This window comes from Lepisma saccharinum, chromosome 4 (assembly GCF_977018435.1).
Source record: "Lepisma saccharinum chromosome 4, izLepSacc3.1, whole genome shotgun sequence".
NCBI lineage: Eukaryota > Metazoa > Arthropoda > Insecta > Zygentoma > Lepismatidae > Lepisma > Lepisma saccharinum.
Window position 1 is genome coordinate 116,454,777 of NC_139232.1, and position 23,956 is coordinate 116,478,732.

At 40.0% G+C, this 23,956-nt stretch overlaps 1 protein-coding gene across 4 annotated transcripts in view; it reads left to right on the forward strand.

The window, feature by feature from the left end:
• The window catches only part of Syt7 (Synaptotagmin 7), an 863,311-nt gene that overhangs the window by 720,305 nt on the left and 119,050 nt on the right, over positions 1-23,956 (forward strand). For all 4 annotated transcript variants that reach the window (XM_083121280.1, XM_083121281.1, XM_083121278.1 and 1 more), the window contains one exon: positions 12,441-12,581. In XM_083121280.1, the coding sequence (XP_082977406.1) occupies positions 12,441-12,581 (141 nt within the window). The remainder of the gene's footprint in view (positions 1-12,440; positions 12,582-23,956) is intronic.

A 23,956-nucleotide genomic window follows, 5' to 3' on the forward strand; every position in this document is an offset into this window, starting at 1 on the left:
AGGAAGGAAATACAGTGCATGGCCTAACACAATCTAAATGCATTTAATCTATCTCTTGTGTGGAAAAGCAGCCTGCGTGGCGCGGTAGTCAAGGCGACGCTCTACACCATAGTAAAACAAGAATATGTAATTTGATTATCACAGCGCGCTACGACTCCAGGGGTCCCGGATTTGAATCCTGACATGGACGGGATTCATTATATCATCATCCATCCTCGTCTCGATTAATCCAAGAGGTAGAAAAGTGAATTACATTGCCAGTGTTGCAAACTGTGCTCTTTGGGCCCCAAAGTGATACATGCGTCCCCATGCTATTTAATTCAGTTAATAATAATGTACATTAATTGTTGTGGAGATTCTCTCCATATTGGTCTTTGTTGGTAGCTAAAACGAGAGTTTCGGAGATTCTTAATTGGAATATATGATTAATAAGTAGACTTCGAGACAGAACTCTATCTGCAATAACAGTGGATGAAAAAGCAATAAAGAAATGAATCGTGCTTCTTTGTGAAATAGCTTCTTTCAGCATCTGTAGAGTAGAACGTGATGTATTCCGTCTTCTCTAAAAACGCCTCCGCATTGAATTACGAGGAGCACTTTTCGGTCGTCGACGCATCGAGGTCCGCCCACACAAACTGTTGATCTTTAACCTTTGACCAAAACATGACAAGATTTACCAACTTGCTTCCTCCGTCCCTTATATTTTCTTAGAAGGGTTTGCCCCCGAGCACAGGCTCTCGAGCCCCACCGTGTGGGCGTGCGAGAGAAGCTGCGGAGTTCATCCGGATGGCAGACACTTCTGCCGCGAGTGCCCTGTGGTACCCGGTTTAAAGGGAAGCTTAACGTCAAGGGAGTCTCGTGTTCAGCGAACAGTGATTGGCAGTTTCACATCGTTCTGGGCATGACGAGATCTGTATAATAGCCTACATGTGAGAACTTACAAACGAAATACTGAAACAACCGAAATTGATTGGTTATTCTACATGGTTTTTCTGGACCTTTTGGCTAATCGCGAAGATGAGGATGAGTGATATGATGAAATTGATGAAGGGACACTCATAAAGAACACCCTTGCCCAGCCCAGGATTAGATCTCCGGACCCCTTGCATCGTAGCGTGCTGTGCTAAACACTCCGCCATGGATGTCGCCAATTATATATGTATGTATGTATATATACATATACATATGTATGTATCTGTATAATAATTATATATAAATATATATGTGTGTGTTTTTGTGTGTATGCATGTATCTATACGTATCAGCGTATATTCCACTCTAACTAGACTATCTGCGAAGAGTGAAGCATAGAAAGTGAAATACTGAAGAAAAATCGATTAGAAACTGTGAATTAACCTGATTTCAAAAAGAAGATAATGGCGATTCTGAAGTTGGCAACCTGAATTCATAGGAGTTGGAAACCTGAATTCTTAGGAGTTGGCAACCTGAATTCATAGGAGTTGGCAACCTGAATTCTTAGGAGTTGGCAACCTGACTACCGTTGGGATGGCAACGTGGTTTCCTTGAAGTCAAGAATGAGCCTAGTCTTTTCCTCCCTCCATAGCCTAGGACCAGGTGTCATAGTGAGCTAGTCCAGGTCTTAGACTCAGCGTACGCCACTGATACGTATACACTGTATATGTGTATGCGTTTACGCGTGTGTTCCAGGTTCGAGTCCTTCCGTAGGAATGATACTTCCTTTGTGCTTCTTCTATACCACGTAAACTTCATTTCATCTTCATCGTCGCGATCAGCCGACATTTTAAAAAAGTGCCGTAAAATGTGTAGTGAACGCATTTACAATTTAGCTAATTCACTTAATACAGTTCACAATGTTAATTGAACCTTAAACATTGTCCATTGCTTCTACTTTTAAGTACTCTAACACTACGTCAACTTAGAATACATTCACTAAGAAGCCACTAATTCAGAATACCCAATGCAAGCCATAAACGTTTCTGGAAAGATCTTTCCTAGGCTCTTCGCAAACCTCCACGATATTGAATCCATCGCTAAGAAGCCGTGCTTTGTGGAATTCCAATATAGATGCTGGGAATTTTTGCTTTGGAACTTTTATAGCTTCATAGGAACGGGAATGTGCGATTGTGTATATGTGGCGGATGTCATGGAAGCACGTTTAGTAATTTTGAGGAACGAAATGCCTTCATATCCTGAAATCAAAGGTTAAAGGGCTTGTTGCCTAGTGACAGACAATATTTCTGTGGTTCATTTAGTTTCTAGGCTAATTAAAGATTTATTGTTTTTGACGTTAAAAAACACTTTTGGCTAATCGTGTGCTGTTGCCGTCGATGATTAATTATGTGTGCACTGTTATTACCTCAATAATATTTTTCTTTTAGGATTCGCGAAGGTGAAGCTCAACTTCTATGGGCTGATTACATAACTAAATTTGCAATTACCTGAATATGCGTATCAATGAAAACGCAGAAAAACACTTTAGGATAGAATCTTAAATCACAAACCTCCACAAGTTTTATTTTTGTTACTATAGCAACGTAAATGCACAATTTAACATAAATAGGAAACAAAGGTTGTAGAGAACAGTTACAACCCCGATGGTGGTAAGATGAAGTGGTTGAGGAGAGTCGTAAACTCATATGGATATGACATTTCCTACAAAGGAATGTGCTGGGTACAAGTTTAGACGCAAGAGCCTCGTTAGTATGCAACAATGCAGTCAGTCCAGGGTGTACTACGTGGAAGTGAGGTTTACATTTTGTTGTCATTGAAGTCACCCATAAACGCATATAGCTGGAAAGTAAACGTTGTGACAAGCAGATGGTCGAAGCCATTGCAGGTGCTTGTGTTCCTGCTGTCGTTGATAAACCATGTGTGTACCTGTTCGACAGCTACCGCTCCGTGTATTATCTGTCATCGTCCCTTATCTCGTTCCCCAAGGTCGCCACGAGTGTCCACAATCCACGGTCAACACTCGAGCGATCCCTGAAGCTTTGCTTCGCAGGCATTTGCCTTATTGCAACAGGATCCGCTTGGTTCGGGGGACGCGATATTGCTTTTCTACCTTAATTTCCTCAGGGGTGTTGCGAAGGCTGACAAATCAATCACGGGGCAGAAATACAACTTGCTTCTTTATTATCAGCCCGTGGATTTCTTCTTCTTCCTCTTCTTGAGGGGGAAGCCGAGTTTTCATTGGAGGCAGCTGTTCTTCCTCTCTTTGGCTACCACAAGGTGGATGAAGAGGCGCTGCCCATTCATAGGTTTGTAGGATAAGTAGAATCACACACGAGGGAAAGAGAGAGAGTTACTTTAATTTGATTTATTTTTGTTTCTTAACGTCGCATCTCTTCCACTTTTGGCTAATCGCGACCATGTGGATGAATGATGGTATGGTGAAATTGATGAAAGCGGATTCACAAAGATCACTCATATCCAGGCCGGGATTCGAACCCGTGACCCTGCCGTCGTAGCGCGCTGTGCTAACCAGTCAGTCACGGAGGTCAGCAGAAAGAGAAAGATTCACAGGACCAGGAAAGAAGTAAAAGATAAAGAAAGAGAGAAGTGGGACAGAGATAGAAGTAATGACGTAAAGATAGAGAGAAAAAAGAATAAAAACAAAGAGAAGAGGGAAATGATAGAAATATAGCCACACAGAGAGTGAGACAAGCTTTGTAGCCATGATCATTAAAGCGAAGCTCATCTGGAAGTATTTCGTTCACCCAAAGGAACCACTGTTTGGTTCTGTGAATAACACATATTGAAGTTATCATAATATAAGTATGTCTTAAGTTGTTTTCACGTAAATATCCAAGCCTACAAAACATGCATAGGATTGTTTACATCCATGCTCTGTGTGCGTCATTCTCGTATTTCGTTGTGTTCCTACTTATTCGTTTTGAATGCGTTAGGCTAGTTAAATGTCTTGTCCTTTCGTTATCTAAATTGGCCTTCGCCACCTTATCTGCAGTTTTTGTCCGTGGACTCTAATTGAAAGACTTCGTTAGTTGCAAAGTTATCTCCAGATAAAATAATGTGAGGTCAAGAAATCCTCTCGTCTCACGTCGAATCTTCTTTTCCCTGGACACCCAAGGAGTCAAACAGGTCTTTAGCACAAAATCTCGTTCACCTCAGATCTTGCGCATGGCACTACCATGCCAAAAAGAAAATGTCACTTTCAATGACTGGCGTGCGCAGCGGTGAGCTGATGGGGCTACAGGCTTGTCCCTACCGAAATTTCGACAATATCAAAATTTTCAAATTAAAGCAGTAAAGAACTCGGGGGAAAAACCAAAGCAGTAGATTCGAATTACGTTAAAATGATCCCGATTACCAATTTGCTCTAACAACTTTTAAAACTAAGGATAAAAATGGAAATTACGACATATTTTATATTGTTTAATTATGGTGGGCGTCAGAAAATTTTGACCGGGTGGGCAGGACTTAATTTATTTGTTGGAGTATGCAGAGGAAGATGATGGGGCTACAGCTCCTCCCAAAATTTTGAGTGAAATAAAATTTTCCAAATATAAAGAGTAAATAATCAGAAAGGTAACGCGTCTGACTACCATGCTCAAGGTCCCGGGTTCGATCCCCGGCCGGTTCAAATCCGGGAACTTTTCTAACGTTCGAAGCTGCTCCGGCGCCCAACCAGCGTCGAATGACATGCGTACCTGGGGGAAACCCTGGGGGGTAAAGGCGGTCAGGGGCGTGATGCTGATCACATCACCCCACTCACGACCGGATCAAGAAAGTGTGGGGCGTCACCCCCACACCCCCTATACGCCTTCATGGCGTGGTGCTATGTACAGGGGAGTACTTTACCTTTTTTTACCGCCCATAGATTGCAGCTATGTAATATCCACCTTTAGAACTCCAGCCGCCCTCCGAAAAAAGATCCTAACGAAGCTAGTGATTTCAATTGTGACGTCAGAACATGCTGTTCGGCGCTGCTTTTGTTTTGTTCTTCCAACTGTTGTGATATTTTAAGAACGGTTAGAAGTAGTGCTGCCGTAAGTCAAGAGAAGGTCCTGCAACACGATAGAAATGTTGGACTGCCGAATATTCGTCATGTTTGACATGCAAATTTCTAGTGATTCTGTGCGATCGTAGCAGCAAAGTACTTGACTTCCGACCGTTCATCAAAACTGTATTTCAGGAGTTGCACAAAAAACCTATTTGTGTTCACCTCTGAGCTGCTAATTTGGTTGTTGTACCTTTCGGTGCGAGCGCAGCTATCGATCTCCATTGTGCCACGAGAAGCTATCGTCAATAATGCAGGCGACAGCAGGGACCTGCGAGTGGAAACGGTGATGAAGTTAACATACATCTGCATGCTGATGCTGAGATTCGCAAACGCGACCGCTGTAGATATTGCTCACGAGAATGAACCGCAGACGAGAAAAGCGAATTAACAAGTCCAAAAGCTGCGACGGGTGTCCGATGACGTTCCGTTGGTGGGAGTTTGTTCGTAGCGATTATCACGCGATGTCGTCATTGGAAAGGATTAATTATAAATTGAAGATAACAATAACCCATGGCGTAACAGAGGTGCGCGATCATCCAACCAGTTATGGAGTGACGTGTGGTTAGCACGAGGAACCCCCATTCGTTGTTGAAAGTTTCCGTGACCGGGTTACGCTACTCATTCGCAGCTCCCCAATGTCCTCACGATGGTGGGTGGCCACCGGTCCCATACGCAGGCCGAAATCTAAGGAGAAGAGATGTTACGCTCCCCCCAGGAGACTCGAACCTGCGCGCGTCCGCCAAAAGTTTTACGCCTTAGACCGCAAGGCCAAGGTGAGGGACAAATTGAAGATGACACAATAACCTTTTTAAGAATATATCTCTACCTGGGTAGCATTGTATCCTTAGGTATAGTCGAAATAAGACGTGGATGCTAGAATATAGGGCTGAGCCGATTCGGTATCGGAAAATATCGTTCGAATGTTAATTACCAACACCGGACAATACTTTTGCAGCATGTCGTAGCGCATAATAACCCAGAAGTAATGCAAAATTCAAAGTTTGCACCCAGATATGTTTTAAAAACTGTATTTTGAGATTACATGATACGCATGTTTTATATTCTGATGTATTTTTTTTTTTTCATAACTCTGATATAGGTACTGATGGTAATAATTGGAGTGGAATATTCACGCACTAATATTAATCAATATCGTGAACAAAGTTTTAATTGTAACAATTTTCAAGCATCGGTATCGGTGGGTATCGATAAGATTATCGGTATCGTTATGGGTATCGATTTAAAGTGGTATCGGTTCAGCCCTAGTCGACACGTATGAAGTCGTTTCTTAATGTAGAAACAAAATATATTGTGATACATGTGTGCTGGCATAATACTGTTTCCATCGCATTCTATCCTGCTCTTTACGTTATGCGACAGAAGAAACGTAATCGGCAACTTAACAGAATCTGAGATTTTTTCGAAGGCTTCTGTGGCTGAAACAACGAGCACAGATGAATATATATAAGCAGATCTTTATCTAAGGCAGGAAAACCGGTGCACGGACCTGCCACTGAGAATCGCCATTCGCAAGAAGTTTTGTAATAATCCGCTGAGAGCCACTACTCGGAATCTTGCTTTCACTTATTCTAACAAACAGAACAAGAGATGGCACTGCTCTCAGCGCCTCTTAGCGGATTATTACAAAACTTCTTGCGAATGGCGATTCCCAGTGGCAGGTCCGTGCACCGGTTTTCCTGCCTTAGATGAAGATCTGCTTATATATATCTTTATCTGTGATGTTACTAAGAAATCTTGTCCTCGAGATGCCCTGTGTGCGTACAGCGACACAGTGTATTTGAATCTAGTACCAAAAAGTGTGATAAGGCGTAGCCTTTTACCAAAATCGTTTGTAATTGTTCGGATAACTCATTTGACAGCACAGTGGATGCATTAATGATGCAACGAATTAATTAGTAACAATATCCGGGTTAGCAACATTCACCATGCTTCACGTGTTCTATTGTGCAAAGCTTCAACTCGTGCACGGAAGGGTATTGTTTTAATTGCATTGTGTAAAGCGATGGATAAGGTTTGCGTAACTAGTTCAGAATCCACAATGATGAAAAACGACGTCTGGTCAGAGTTTAATTTTTCATGGAAGGTAATTGATTTTATGATACGAAGATCCATTTATTGCTCTACATTTTTAACAGTGATTCCAATGATCGCATGAAAAATTCTCCAAGTCTCCACATTAAATCGGCCAAAAAAGTTATTAAACAAAATTTGTATGTAAAAATATGTACTATTGGAACAAAGACAAAATTAAAATATTTTTCTATGTTTTTCTTCAATCCTTTATTGATTTGGATCGTATTCGTTTAGCTAATCGCAAAGATGAGGATGAGCGATGATATGATGAAATTTATGAAATTACACTCGTATAGACCACCTATGCGCAGGCCGAAATATGTGCTAACCACTCCGCCACGGAGATCAACTAGTTTCATCTTACAAAACACTGAGATTAATTTACATTGAGACGATTCCAACCAATCAAATAAATTTACAGTGCGTATGTGAAACAAAATTGCTTCTTAAATTAATACATTTTGATTAAGATACATTTATGGGTAGATAATTTAATCTTTTAGACTAATAACTATTTTGCTAAATGATTAATAAAAATTGGAAGACACATAGGAAAGGGCGGATTACACAGACAGGATGTTCTCGTCTGTTCGGACTACAAAACGTACGATTTCCATTACTTGCTTCATCGGGTGGAACTGGACGACCGGATTGAAGTGACAGGTATTGGAAATTAGGGTGTAAGGGTGGCCCCTTCTAAAGACACCTAAACGTGAACCTCCCTTCCACGAAGTACATCCTGGCAGTTGCCCCCCCTAATACTCTCACTTAGAAATTTAGTTTGAGGAATTTTATATCACCGTTATTAAACAATATTATACTCTTTAAAAAATTAATTATTTTCAAGCTGACGTACAGGTTCCAAGCAACTACGGAGGGGAGAGGAAGGTGCATTATTTCCTGTGAACGGAACTATCCAACGTCGTTATTCTTGTTATTACCATTCCCACACACTTTATTCGTTAGTTGTGTTACCCCTATTTGTCTGCAGAATAAATTCTCCATACATTGGGAATCAAAAGTGGGGAGGGGGCAAGCACAGTTCACTTTTTCTTTGTAGACGAGGCTTAGCATTAACAGGCCATAGTGCGGAGACAATAAGAGGCAAAAAGTGGGTGAGGGCAACTGCTCCCGCTCCGTAATTGCCGCCCCTGTTGGAAGTGAATAAATTACGTGTAGTTGTTTTGAATCCGCTGTACGAAACCATGTTCATGTGTAAATTAGAGGGGAAATAAATGAGGAGTCAAAGAATTGCTGCCACGGAAGTTTGAATTTTTCTAACACAGTGATTTTCGACGGGTCTGGACACACACTATGTACGCCTCCGTTCCATATCCATCAATACAATCAAAGAGTGAGATGAAATATGGGCTTTCTTTCTCCGCTTGAACTTTCATCAACGTTCTTGCCACCCCTAATCAGAGGGTTTTGCGCACGCCTTTGTCCTGGACTGCATATTGCAGACCAAGAAGTCTCTGGCGCCTGAACTCACATCCAGTATAATCCTCTGTTTTTTGTCTACGTATATCTCTTTCTCTCCAGTCATCTGTTTCTTTGTCATTTTCGTTCTTTTCTTTCTCTGTTTCCTCCTCCTCCTTAATTTCTCTTTCTCTCTGTTTCCTCTTTTTCTTTCGTGTCTATATCGTCCGCCTTTCTCTCTTTTTTCTCTTATCTGATTAACTCCCTTCTGTTCTTAACATTCCCTCCTCCTTTCCTTCCCTTCTTTCTCCATCTTCGTCTCTCTCTTCCTTCTTCTGTCTCTACCTACCTCTTTATTTCCCCACTTCTACTAACTCGATCTTCGTCTTTCTCCCGTTCTGTTGTTCTCTCACTTCCCCACCCCCGATTACGTTTCCCTTACATGTACTGAGAGCCCCTTCCTTCCGCTGCTCGCCGTGTTTTATCCCCATTGCGATCTCAAAAGCTGTTTTGATCCACCATAGCTTTGCGAAACGAAGAAGGGAGAGTTCTTGGTGAAGATAAATTATGAATATTCCAGGAACAAATAAAGCCAGTTCATAGCAAACCATTAAGAATAGTAAGAGATGGCAGCACTGTCACATAAAAAAATTAAGATGAAGGTACTGAACAATACATTCAATTGTAAGTAATTATAAGTTAAAAGAATTAGTGCAAATTATTACATTACACCAAATGCAAATAATAGAGAAAAGTAAGGGTTCTGTGAAGGGATTAAGAATCACTAAATAAGTTGACACGAACGAATAGGATTGTTTGGTGCTAAAATAGAGTGTCACAACTTCAGGTGTTGATTTAGCGTTATTCACATAAACTTTTATTTTTGAAGAAACGTTTGATTGTACTCCTTACTTGGGGTCAGTGGCACTCCGTATCTTAAATCTTTCTAAAATTGTAATAAGTCTTTACGTAATACTAATCTTGATTAATTTCAACCATTTGGTATGTGTAAATATGCTGTGTTGGCATCTGGAGGGAAATGTTAAGCAATTGGAAGTGAAGAGGTAAAAAGGAGACTTTTGTCAAAAAGTTTATGCAAAGAGGAAAATCTCTCAGGCATTTTGGTAGAACTATTTCTCCGCTAAGGAACATGTGCCTCATTTCACGATGATTGGTTACTAATGTATCTATTGATGCCTTCTAAAATAACATAACTTTGGTAGAATACTACTCCTTATGGAGATAAGTAGTTATAAACTCAATAGTTTGAGGTTTGAAAGTTATCTTTTTGTCTTTAACCATATCGACAGAACCTCAGGGAAAATGACTCTACTCCATATTACAATGTCCCGCTCTTCTAATGTACTAAACAATACAGCTCCAGTGCAGTGATAACGGGTCATGATATACACACACGCAATCTACCCACTTACAGGATGACTTGGAGCCTTATGTGGTATGGTTCAAGTCCTGATTCGAACGCCACTTCACCTCAAAGAAAGTTCCGAAAAATCTGTTTTCCTCCGAGAACCATATGTCAAGTCAACGTGGAGCCCGCCCGTTATGCACTCCTCTCAAGTCTTTCCCACCAATAGCGTCCGTTTTAGGAACTGACAGTACTTGTCAAGTCCACGTGGAGTAAATCAGATGTTGTCAATTCAGTTTCTTTAGAGATTTCATAACGTGAGGTTGCGTTTATCTTTGCTACGCTGTGTTATTGTGTTGTGCTATCCCTTTTTATACAATGTGGATACCTTGGGAGTGCAACGTCATCGCAGTTCATGTTGCAGGTCTAAACGCGGCAGGTAAAAAGGAACAAAAGCGCTTCTCAGAAAAACAGTCGCTGGCTTCAAACCAGATTCGCGTCCGGACGATTTCCTTTCGAGCTATGTCAAAGATACCGAACTGGGGTTCGAATCAGGACTTGAACTTTAACTGTTGTGTTGTGATGCATAAAACTTTCTGGCATTTTCTGCAAACCAAGCACTTGCTACAACAGAACAGGTGGACGATGGGGCAATTTTTATGTGCCTGTGGCGCCCGAGCACATGCAGTAATTTATTGTATTATTATTATTATTCTATTTGTTATTGAGATTGCTTATTGAAATCAGTAAATAATATATTTATAAAAATATAATAATAATAAGTGAGGATGCAGTGCCGGACGGGGACTGCCAAGACGGAGATGGCAATTTTCCTCAAAAGGGCGACCCAAAAAATCGTTCATTGTAATCGCCTAGCATTGAGATACAGTTTTTTATACGTATATTAATAGTAGACGTAAGAAATTCAGGACATTATTATTACCAACACAGATAACAAAATAACAAGTATCAGGTTTTTTACTAAAGTTTAATCGTACAGTAATTTAACATATAATAATAAATTCGAATTTGTTTTCAAAGTCTAGCTACCTTACTCTTGCCCAGTGTTCCGATACTGTATATTTAAATTCGGTTCGGAAATCTAAATTATTCTCACTGCGGTCTGGCAGTACTTTGTCTTTTGTCTGAAGTTTCCTCTTTTCCCAAAATCTTGTTCATTAAGTGAAGGTTAGAGGATAATCCTAACTTCCCTTGTAGGTGACGCGGGGGTGGTGGTGTATAAAATCCTACAATTTGAAGGGAGGAATTACTTTCGCTTTTAAACAGATCTTTACGACAAATAACATTGGAGATTGTTTATCGGTCTTCTGATGCAAGAAAAGTCATTTCGCCGCTCTTCGGTTTTTACGGACACCGTTGCAGAGTTCGCAGGCTTAAGGGTCTCCATCCGAGGCCTTTTATGAGTGCATTGATCCGAGATGTTTGGAACGCGAATGTGACCTCCCCCAATTTCCTTTCCACAAATCACCTCCGCGTCCAACACCGAATCCAATCACATAGCTGCACCGAGAAGGATGGCGTACAAAAAGGGGTGGGAGCCCTACGAAAATCCGGATTGTATCCTTTTTGAAGAGGAACTAATCTGAGGATTGGAAAACCCGGGAACCGAACCACCTTTTTCCTATGTGAGAGGCCGTATTAAATGTCAGCGCCTGCTCACCTTATTTGGTTGACCAGTGCTGCACCTCCTCTACCCCCTCCCCACACACACACCTTTTTATCTCTCTCTGGTGTTTGGAACAACATCAAACGGACGCTGAGCGTTACAATTTGCAACTGCTGACGATTCGGCGGCATTAGCGAACTCCAAAAGCTGTTTTGTCCTGGCTGTGTTTCAATTGGTCGTTGCTGGACGCCAACGAGTGGCCGTTTGCTTCCGGAAAAAGATAGCAACGAATGGAATTCAGTTATTTTCCACACTTGGATTTATCGGCTTGTTATCAAGGCACCCTGCATTCAGTTCCTGGTACCAGCACACTCCACTGATTAAGATAATCTGTAATCACATTCCCTATTAAGTAATGTGTGTGTGTTATACTCGTATTAAGTATTAATACTATAAAAGTGTGTTTTCCTATATGTATGCAACCACGGCGTACAGATTCACGATTACCACTTTTCGGTCAGACAACAATGAAATTTTTAGTCCGCTGTCGACAAACTGACTAACCAGTGAAGGCAAACTTTCAATGGCCTGTGTGGAGCAGCTTTGGGGTTCAACCAGCCACTGATAAGTAAATCCCTGGGGAATAAAGACGACCGGTGTGTGATGCTAATCACGCCACCAAATTGTGTGGGGCTCTGCCTCAACAATCTCCCTATGGCACGGTGCAATGAGCACTTTGATATTTCCCACGCGCCGTGAAAGTTCGGCGACACCTTGTTAAGTTATGAACTCATGCTATGTTCAGGTTACAATTTAGGATATAGGGTTATTTAGCCGATAGACCGTTGCTCTAGTTCGTAAGAAATATTCACACAAAATGGTGAATTTTAAAGATATTTGTGATAAAGTTTCTTTGTCTTCTTCCTCTCCAGATGGCCTTTCTCCAGAACAGATCCATTTCGCTGGTAGACATGTACATTGACAACTCAGAGCCATCTGAAAACGTTGGGCAGATACACTTCAGCTTGGAGTACGACTTTCAGAACACGACACTCATCTTGCGGATAATACAGGTAGGTCAGATTTAAAGTGACTCTTGTGTATATGTATTAATGTTTCGTTTTCTTTTTTCTTTTTCTTGCTTCCTCTCTTTCATCTATTCTTCTCTTTCTATGTATCTCTCTATTTCTTCTTTTTCTCTCTCCCTCTTTCTGTTTCTTTGACACTGCAGGCATTTACTGGAACCAACAAGTTAAGTTTTTGTTACGATAAACTCTCAATTTAAAAGGAACTCTTCAAAGAATGGATTTGATTGGATGATTAGGTTTGTTTAATTTCGTTCTTCTGCCACTTTTGGCTAATCTCGAAGATGAGGATGGGTGATGATATGATGAAATTGATGAAGGCACACTCACAAAGAACACACATAGCCGGGCCGGGATTCGAACCCCTGGCGTTGTAACGTTCAAAGAATAGAAATAGTGTAACTATTTCAATGAAAAAGTATAAAAATAACGGATTGCTCACGACTGTTACATTTAGCTCATAGTTTCAGAACGTGATCTGTAGTAACAGTTCTCGTCTCCACCGGGTATTGAACCCGTGACCCCTTGATTACAATGCGGCGTCATTACCATACAACATTTGAGAGACCCACATCAATCTTAACGTGTAGAATATCATTGTCAAACTCTCTGCTCTATTCATAAACTTAATATTCATTCGCCGAGGAAATTATGAAATTTTAAGCTTCCAGAATGCAATGCATTATTGGTGGAATTGCGTAGAGAAACTGACATTAAAATAACGTTTTGCAGCTTGCGTACGAGCCTTACCGACATTTTGTCAATAACATTTGATGCGTCACGTTAACTTCAGCTGCATACGTGTCCTATAAAATTCATACGACTTTAAATATTTGACCAGCCCTCGTAGAAAGATACTGTTATTTGTCATGTTCCTCGTGCCACCAATTAGAAGAGCTCCTTTCTAAAAAATGCTTCACAAGAATAAATCTGCTCATAATACAAGCTCGATGCAGTTCCTGTTTAATTAAACAAGGATTTCCGGGACAATCTTCCTCCCGGAACTGCTTTGATTATCCCATCCTTTCAACCGCGTCTATATTCCATCGGAAGGTTTTAAACTTTACTAAGATAACCTTCCTGTAACTGCCATATGACGGAAATCTGTTACTATGATCCAGTCACCACTTACAGATTAATAACGATTATCATCACGCCTTTTATTAGTGAACGAATTGTATTTTGTTAATCTTTTTGCACACCGTGTACAGAAAGAAGCAAAGTGGATTTAGTATTTCCACCTTGCGAAACGCCAGACCTGCATGGATGAAATGCGTTGCAAGTTACATTTACTGTTTTCGAAAGGCTGTGAAAGGTGAGGCCCACCAATCCCTGGTTTAAATCCGGCCCTCTGGATTACTTCCTTGTAAAATTCTTTCCAATCTCTCCTTACACCTTACCCTGGGTGCCAAGCGAGCAGATTATAATAACGCCGGAATTACGAAAAGGGGGTTTCACATAACATTTATATTTTTTAGTCCCTGGTTCGTTACACATGTACAGAAAATGAATAAATATTTGGTTTAAAATGGAAAGACAGTACTGAAGTTCTTGGAGTTAATTCAGCAAATCATAACATTTGTAGTAGGATTATATGGGTTTATTATACGTTGCTATTATTTACATATTTACAAAGTGTTTCCATATGTGCATTTACATAATCAACCAATTTCCTTAATTCAAGCAAAGGCGTACCTATGGCCTAACCATTAGTACTTCCATCAACACAGAGTTACCCTAACTACCTCTATGGCCTACCCTCGACTTTATTGATATTCCGACTAATCTTGTGTTTCCTTACGCAGTCCTCATTCAGCCCGCTAGGCATTATGATGCGACTCGGCAATATCTTATAAATGCAAATCTTTGCTAACTGGGAAACTTGGGGATTTCAAACAGGGGTTGACTTTACCAAATGCTACATATATTTTCCATCAATTAGTTTAACCACCATAAGTGAACTAAACTTTCGAAGTAGGTTCCTTAGCCAAAATGATACATTAATTTCGGTCATCAGTCTAGCCACCATAAGTGGACTAAACTCTCGAAGAGGGTTCTTTGGTGAAGTATTACATTCAGCTTCCAATCATTCAGTCCAGCCACCCTAAGTGGACAAGACTTTAGAAGGTTCTTCGTCGTTGTGAAGATAGTAAAGAACGCTCAACTGGCCTTTTTTATAGTCGGGGTTGGAGTCCGTGGAAGTGGACCCCGTAGCACTGGAATTTTCCACTGCAACGGTATTTTGAAAGACAGCTCAACCGGGAATCTAAAAAACACGGGAATCTAATATCCAGTAAAAATCAATCCATTTAAACACATACACTTACATAACATATTAATTAACCCTATACCTTGTAGCTGGCCAGCAATTAATTCATATAATAACCAAAACCAGTAATAGTCAATCCGACCATTACAAGGCATAAGTTGTTTACTTTGAAATTTTCACCTAGATTATATGCATATGTTATGTTTTATCCACAACACACATGTCATTGGGGGTTACTTGCGCAAGTGATTTCCTGGACAAGAAAATTTGTCCTTCAACACTTCTAAGAATTCGAGTCCTGTTCTAGCCAATATATTGGCCAGTTCTGTTGTTATCAAAGTAACATATACATTTTTCTTGTATGTGCGCTTTGCTTGCAGAATTTTTTCTCTGGTACTCTACGGTTGTTACAAGCATAAAAATACAATTTGTTCCAATAACAAATTGTGTTATTAACATATAAAGTAATGCGACTACAGATTAATGTAATACCATGGATTATCAAATAACGTGTCGTAACTTTGCGTTATACCTAGGTAGTTCGAAAATTTTCTGCATATGAATCCGTTATCATTTGGTTTAGTTCTAAAACTGCTTGATGAGAACCATATATAGATTGAATATAACGTAGATTGAAGATGCATACTCAAGTTTATCCATTTATATTTTGATTATTATTTTTTTTTTACTTATATAGCTTACTCGAGAAAAAAAGATACATTGATACAAATTCTTTAACGGATATTCCTACTGAAACATAGGGTGGAATCACTGTAATGTTGAAGTTTGAAGAGAGCACACACACAACCCAAAGCATGTCAATTGATACAAATATGTTGATTTCCGGTTACACATTAAAAGTGCATAAACTGCTAATGATGAACTTTACATGCATCAAATTACACAGGAAAATGTATCAAAGGGTAATTTTATGAGTTTTTTTGGTATGATGCATTAACTGTGCATCAATTGAGAATATCAGATACAATCATTTTAAAGAGAACAAAATTGCCCGTTTAAGTGTGTCAGTTGGTGCATCAAAATGCATCAATCTTGATCTGATGCGTTTCGAGTTCTGTGTGCATGTATTTTCAAACTTTCTATCTCGAGCCTTGTTCTTACCTCCTGTGTTAAACATTCATGAATACTGTATATTCATAATCATGAAGGTTTGAGATATATAAACGGGCACAGAGAGGAACACGCTGCCGAATTCAATTCTTGGAGAACTTTCCTTTGTCTCTGCAGAACGATATAATCCCGAGGCAGAACTTTGCTTAGTAACAAAGAACATCTCCATATCACAGCGACTCGCATCTTTCAATCTGCGCAAAACCTCCCTCTCCCGTTAAAGCTTTCTTCCGCGCTGGATCAGAGTAGCTTTTAATGACGTCCCGGTTTTCCTTTCGGTCGTTTGGGAATTCCCGGGTTTTACATAAGCGGCTCCCGGGATCGGTTCCCAGAATACGCTCATTGACTTTTCCCCGCTGCGAAGGAAATGAAGCCCAAGAAGAGCTCAAGTCGAAATTCCATTTCTTTCTCCTTCTTCCTTTTACGATCTCGTCCCTCTTTTAGGCACGTTTTAACTCCACTTTTATTTTACTTCTTTCTCATCTAGAGATTCCTGCGCGGGGGCGCATTCCTAGATTTCTTTCTACCTGCGTAGTAAATTTCTTTAGTATTCTGGTCTAGAGAAAGAGGTGAGCACTTTTACAGATATTATGATTATGACATGCACTCTTGCCTATAAATTTTATTTTTTTTATTTATAAGCAATCCCATAACAGAGCAATGCTCCAATTACAATGGGATATCACAAACCCAACACTCACATTATGCAACACAAAAAAATAATATAAAAAATACAAAATATAAAAAATACAATACAATACAAAATACCCACCGACAAACATAATACAACAAAAGAAAAATTACAAAATTAGAATAATACTATAGTACCAATATACATGGAACTAAAGCTTCAGACTTCAAACAGTATAACGAAACTCCATATTAAAACCCGCTCTAAACAAAAGAGATAAACACCCAACTCTCATTTTAATATTTTTCAGATTATCGAACATATAAACATAAAAGATAATATACAAATTAATAACGTTAAGTACAATTCAATACATACAATACACAACATGAAAATAAGAAAATTAAATACCATTTATCGTTACATCTTAACTTTGTCTTGAATAGTAGCCCTTTATTACTGATATGTACTTTGCGTAAGGGAATGCAAAATCTACATCAATTTTATCCTTAACAATACTATTATGTAGTCTACACATACTAATGACCACAGAATTCTGATGGTCCAAAGTTTTGGAAAAAGTGTATATAAACTGTTGACGCAATCTTAATGATTGAGGTTTAGTACAGAAGTTTAATCTTTGCAAAACTTCTTCTGTTTCGGTTAGACCATTAACAACTTTATATAATAAAATATGCTTTGCAATATCAGATCTAGTTTTCAAAGAAGAAAATTCAAACTCAGTTAGTACCATATTGTGAGGTATTCTTAACACATAAGACGATTTTTTATATTTTTTACAGGACAGATATCTTAAAAATTTATTCTGGATTCGTTCGAGTTTATCAATATATAATTGGAAGAAAGGACTCCAGATTACATTAGCGTATTCCAATTTACTCCTCACCAGAGCATTATACACAACTGTTAAGGTTTTACTATACTGCATTTCCTTTATGGTACAGATATTCATATTTAGAAACACAGTCACTGCAATACCTAAAATATACAGTGTGTCCCACAAGGCAGGGGGAGCAGCGGTGCTTGAAGTTGGGGAAACGTAGATTAATGCTTTCTCCAAGCTAAGAGAATTCTCATAAAGCATCCCCAGCACTAGGATACTTTGCACAGGCACTTAATCTGCTCTTTCATGGCACTCCTCGTCTATGTTTTTACGTTACAATTTCAAAACTTGAATTATATGAAGTCTTTCCAGATATCTCAAGGAGGAACTGCCCCCTGGCCCCTCTATGCGGGCGCCCTTGGTGTCTCACATAAAACTGGTACGCCTGTACTGAACAATACATGCGTTGCCTACCGGTTTTATGTGGGACACCCTGTATAAGCAAATCCCCGTATAACAAAGCACAAGCCGAAGGTACTAAAAGAATGAGAAGCTGATAGAACTCGGTAAAAATACGAAAAGGACGAAAGGTAAGAGTTAAAGAAGTAAAACGGACCAAATAATGAAAACAGAAACTGATATCGATGCTGGGAAATAGGAAGTAAAGATAGAAAATACGAAATGAAATACAAAAAGTCGTAATTCAACGATTGGAAATACGCACAGAAATGTTTAATGCACCATAAACGTATAGATTGCTGCAGTGATCGGTGTTTTTTGGCCTCTTCGAGATAGCGTGATGCATTTTTGTATAGTATTTGTAAAGACAACGCCAAAGTTCATCATAAATGCATGCGAGTAAAGCTGTGCTTTAATTCATCAATTTAGGAGTTTTCATGCATTTTTCTCGATGATGTACTTAAACATTTGGTCAGAGCTCATGTATTTTTTGTCAACTGATGCATTTGCTTCTCCGTACGTAGAAACCGAAATAAGTGTAAGTTAATAATGAATTGAAAAAAACTAACTAAAAATTGCACTAAAAGACAGATAAGTGGTGTAAGAAGATAAATACCTAGAAATAGGCAGAAATTGTCAGTAAGAGTAATATAAGTGGAAACTGTGAGGTGAAAATAGATACTAAATGGGGATTGAGCTCTAGAGGACGGAAATACGTGTAGAAACGAAAACAATAAGACGTGTTATTACAAATAGAACACAGACACTTAGAATTAGAAGCCAAAATATGGAAAATATTAACTAAGAGATGGAACGTTACGCACTGAGAGACACAAATAGGAAGTTAAATATAGGTAACTGGTAATTTAAAGGTAGAAAATTTAGAACTGAAGAACAGGAATAAAAGTACTGATATACAAACTAGATATTGGGAGACCGAAATAGAAGAGAAAATTGTCGGAAACAGGATTTGGTTGCTTGGTTGATTTGGTGTTTTAACTGCACTTTATACACAGTAAGGCTAAACGGGACTGAACCTACAGTTTAAACTGGGATCCGTACACTATGTGCCACCACCGGGTATCGAACACGGGGCCCCTTAATTACAAGGCTACGACGCTATCACTGCGCCATCGGGGTAGTGAACAGGAATAAAATGTGGAAAATAGAAAGTGTACAATACAAAAACATCCAAAATGTTGACTAGAGGACGGAAAAATTGGTATTAGAAGTTAGAAATAGAATCTTAAAGATGGAAAATTTGAACTGAAAAACAGAATTTAAATTAAAATAAACTAAAAACTAGGAAAAATCGGAAGTAAAATTTGGTAAATAGTTACCAGTCGGAGGGAAGTATGGTGAAAACACGTCCATTCACTAAATGTCCAAGCACCATTCCCTTTAATTCTCCCGCACCTTGATTTCGGCGCCCTCTTTCATGCACACTGACAAATGCTAACAAAGGGTTCTCCGCTGGGCCAAAACTTCATTTGTGTTTGCACGGCCTCGTTGTGAGGAGATCGATATATGCCATTCAGAGCTTTGCGTTCTGCATACGAGGCCAGGCTGACCGTGCACGTGTGGTGCCTCGCGTTGTCGTGCTGAAAGTTTTCTCGTGCGCTTGCATTCATTGAAGCAGACTGAAACGCATGCAGTGCACGGTTTCCCTCGAATGACTGGAAGTATGCGATGGTGCGTGGCCAACTTGAAGGTGGTTAGCCGTCTGGCTTCCAGAAGGAAGGCCTGGGTTGGATTTACAAGTGTACTTGTGCTTGAGTTCCCTTGCATTGTGGTTAGAAATGAAGAATTCGAAACTTTTCTTTAGGGTGCGTGTTTGGCCCAAATTTGTTTTCAAGAAGAGCATGGGATATGTGAAAATATGGAAAAATATAGCAGAGTACCAGAAAAGAAATGACACCGTTTCTCTACAGCCATGCACTTCTCTATGACGTACCCGAGGGAGCCACGAAGAAAATAATCGTCCACCAGCAGAAAAGATGACACAGCAAAATTTTCTTGTCGTAACTTGCTCGAAATTTCACACCTGGTAATCATTCATGTTATCTTAGAAACTCTTGATTCGTTTACTAAAGTTCTCCACTATCTGTAGGTATCTTGGGATAGAATATTCACGTGATGGAAATATTTTCCTTTTTGTTTCATATATGGCTTTCAAAGTTTCTATCTTTCTTTTCCTCTTTCTTCTCTCTATATCTATCTTCCTCTTTCCTTCTCTCCCTCTTCTGCCCTTATCTTTATCTTTTTCTCCATCGCTTCTGTCTCTATATTTCCATTCTCTCTATTTTTATTTATCTTTCTCTCCCTCTTTTTCTATCTACATTTCTCTCCCACTTTTCTTCTATAATTGTCTTCCCCCTCCTTTTTCTATCCCAATCTATCTATATCTTCCTCCCCCACGTCTTTCTTCCACTCTCCCATCTGAATTTCTCTAAAAACTATGATTCTCCTCTCTGCTGCACGGTTTTCTAAAATTTTCGCTGTTCCTTCGCAATTTCCGTACGTATTCAATTGTAACTTGGAAAATACTTTAAGCTGAATGATTCGGTTATGTAACATGAACGATAAAGACTGCAATATGGTTCTTAGCGGACGGGATATGCAATATGATTCCCTTCCACTTGAAGACACGGCCTTGCGTTTCTCGTCTCCCTTGATATACGTTCCCTCTCAAAGATCCCCCAGAGGACGACGGAGCAAATCTGATCTTGCATCATTCGCAGCTTCTGTCTCCGAGGTCTATAAAATGAAGGCTGACTGGAAATGCCGCTGGTCCTCTGGACGTCTTTGTAAGCTCTCGCCTTTCCGAAACCTTGTTCTTCTTCATCTGGAATTTCTCTCTTTGGCTTTGGACGGACAAATCTCTTGAACCCTTGTCCGGGTCTCCGTCAAGCCACTCGCCTCGCAGCGAATGTTATGCAAGGCGCAGCATGTATGTTTACAAAGCCTACGTGGAAATAGCAACTGTGGGCGTGGCTGATTGCAACATCCAATAGTAGGACGTCCCTTACATGACGCAACCGGCCATATGTTCCTCGATACATGTAATGTGTTAGAACGCTGGAATGGAAAGTGTTCTTAGCGTATTGGTAAAGCGTGTGAAAAATGTTTACTTTCCTGTCAAGAACTTGGTTCGTAGGATAGAATCCTGGTCGCTTTTAATTTTTTGAAACAATCTACATACGTGTTTGGTTTGATGCTGGATAATTTTACGTTCTTGTTAGATTTGATTCTGGTAATAATTCAAAGTTTTCGTAAGGTTTGTGTGGTGGATAAGAACATAATTATTGGATTAGAATTGGACCTTATCTGGATATTTCTTGGACCAAATTTTGCATATCGCCGGGTGAATACTGTTTTGTCGTATATCAATTTGCTCTAACTCTTCATGGGAGCTGATTGAAGTTGGATTTACATGGATTTTGAATACAATACGAGATTTGCACAAACATTTTATTATTGTTGGTAATTCGCACCACTTGACATCCATACATGTCGTTTCGGAACGTGATGCATTAACATGTACGGAAGGCAATAACGTCAACTCATTTCTGACGAAAAGTGGAGATACGACAAAACAGCATTCAGCCGGCGATTATAAGAATCCCATCTCGATATGTTTCTAAAAATGTCAATACATAGGGATATTTAATAGATAGAATGTAAGAATCTGGTCCATGAAATGTCCATGTAAGGTTTAATTCTAAACAAAAAAATATGCTTCCCTTATCTGTCACATATCTGAATCAAATAGATGTGTAGATGATACTTCTGGCCTTGTAATCAAGATGTTCCAGGTTTGATACCAATATCATTGACTTTCAATGGAACAACCCAGAAACATCCCCGACTGTACGTTCAAATATTGTTCAACATGCAGTGATGTCCAAAAGTCATCCATAAGTAATATCCATTGCGTATCCTTGAGGGATATCCAAGATAGGTCCATTCAGTGTAATGTTTTCAAGCGAATAGCGTGCATAGTGGTTCAATGAAGCTACGTGCTACGTAGAGCGTAGCTTGCTGTTTCGTTGTGTGAGCTCCATGTCTTTTGCCTCCTGAGGCGTCAATTACGACTAATTCATACACCTACACCATTTCCTGCAGCACTTTCCCTGAGAGAGCGAGAGAGAGAGAGAGAGAGAGAGAGAGCAACGTTTCCCTCGCCGAGGTGTTATGCCAGTGGGAGGAGAGATTGCGGAAAGCCATGGCATTTAAGCATTCATGAGACTTTCGTCCTAATTAACGAAGCCGCTGTGGCAAGGTACACGTTTCCATCCTTAGCCTTACCCCAGAGGCAGTCTAGCTCTCCCATAAGTAAGCGTGCCTCACCCCCTTTGCAATTCTCCCTCTCCGATGACAAACGGGGTAGGGAACCTCCACCGCGTAAGTGCTCCTTCTCCGTCGCGTGGATGACGCTGATTTACCCACCCTCGGGAAACGGGTCCATTTGGCTCAGAACTCGGGTTCCCTTTTTCCACAGTTTAATGTATCTCTGGAAACACAGTTGCTCTTATGTGACTGCGCATCGTATGCTGTTTGAGAGGGGCTCTATGGTACAGTACAGGGTGATTCAAAAGCCCTCGAGGACCTTCCCTATGGCGTAGTGGTAACGTCCTCGCTTTGTAATCAAGGGATTCCGGGTTCAATACCCGGCGGAGGCACATAGTGGTTCGGATCCAGTCCTAATTAGCCTATATGCGCATAAAGTGGACGTAAAACAAAGAACTCGAAATCTCTCGAACTAAATTTCGTGCAACCGCAGAGGTCACTTCCGAGTTATGCAGAATGCTGACTACAAAGCTTGGCAAATGAAAATTTCCATTTTTAGCTTAAAGACGAGTCGTCGCGAAGGACTTGGCGGTTTTACCCTATCTATATTATCAAAAGTGTAACGATACGACTTGCTTAAGTCTTATGACATGAAAATTGGTGAAAATACTTTCTCATCGATAAAGGGTGATCACGCAGGGTCCATTAGTAAATGGCGACCACGCAGGGTCGTTAGAAAGGGCTGTGATGTAAAACATGGTGACATTTTTATCATTTCTGAGTTCATTAAGAAAAAATGTTATTAGAAGCTATACTGTTGATAATTGTTTTCGTCTTGTGTTTATCAATTTCAGAAGGGCTCACTGAGAGTCCACTGCATATTGTATGGCATGGGAATTTCACTCGAAAATTCAAGGATGAAACATTTTACTTTGTAACTCAAAAATGACCAAAATGTCACTTAGCATGTTTTACACCCGAGTCATTCAATTATTTGCATCAAGTTTGCTTTGTAAAATGTGCCAACGTTAATAAGTTTTGCAAAGTTTGTGAGATTTACTTTATGCAGAAATCGACTAATCAAGATTGGTGGGATCCGAATCACCAGTCAATGGCAATGGAAAACTAAGGCGGATGTTATGTCCTTCTTAGAGAGTTTTTAGAGAGGAGGGGACGGGAGAACCAAAAGGAGAGGAAGAGAAAAGACAGTGTGGGAGAAATAGAAGGAAATGAACAGAAACAGCGGTAAAGAGAATTAGAGAATGAGAGGAGAGAGAGAGAAGGAGATAAATATAGAGAAAGAGAGAGATTTTGCTAATCTTCGCACCATCAACGGATGTTCTAAATTATTATTCCCCCTGCGTCTGAAGAGAGATAAAAGGAGGAGCCCTTCGTCCGCGCCTTCACCTTAGGGATGCGACCTCTAACATTTAAGTTACGCCCAGGGCTCTTGGACGTGATTTGACCAGCAGAACTGGCCAGGCCAGAATCCCAAATTGACGGAACTAGCCGGAGGAGAAGTTGACGAACGATCTAGGAGATCCAGGGAAGATAAGTTTACTGGTTCATTTACGAGGGCTGGTGCTTAAGTAATGGCAATTGTATTTTCTATCAAAGCTAAACGCTGGTACCACAGTATGATCGTATGTTCCTGAAAGCATGACACCCGTAGTATGTGGACACGTCACTAGATGGCAGTGTGATGAACGGCTATAGTACAGAGGGCAGTGGTAATTCAT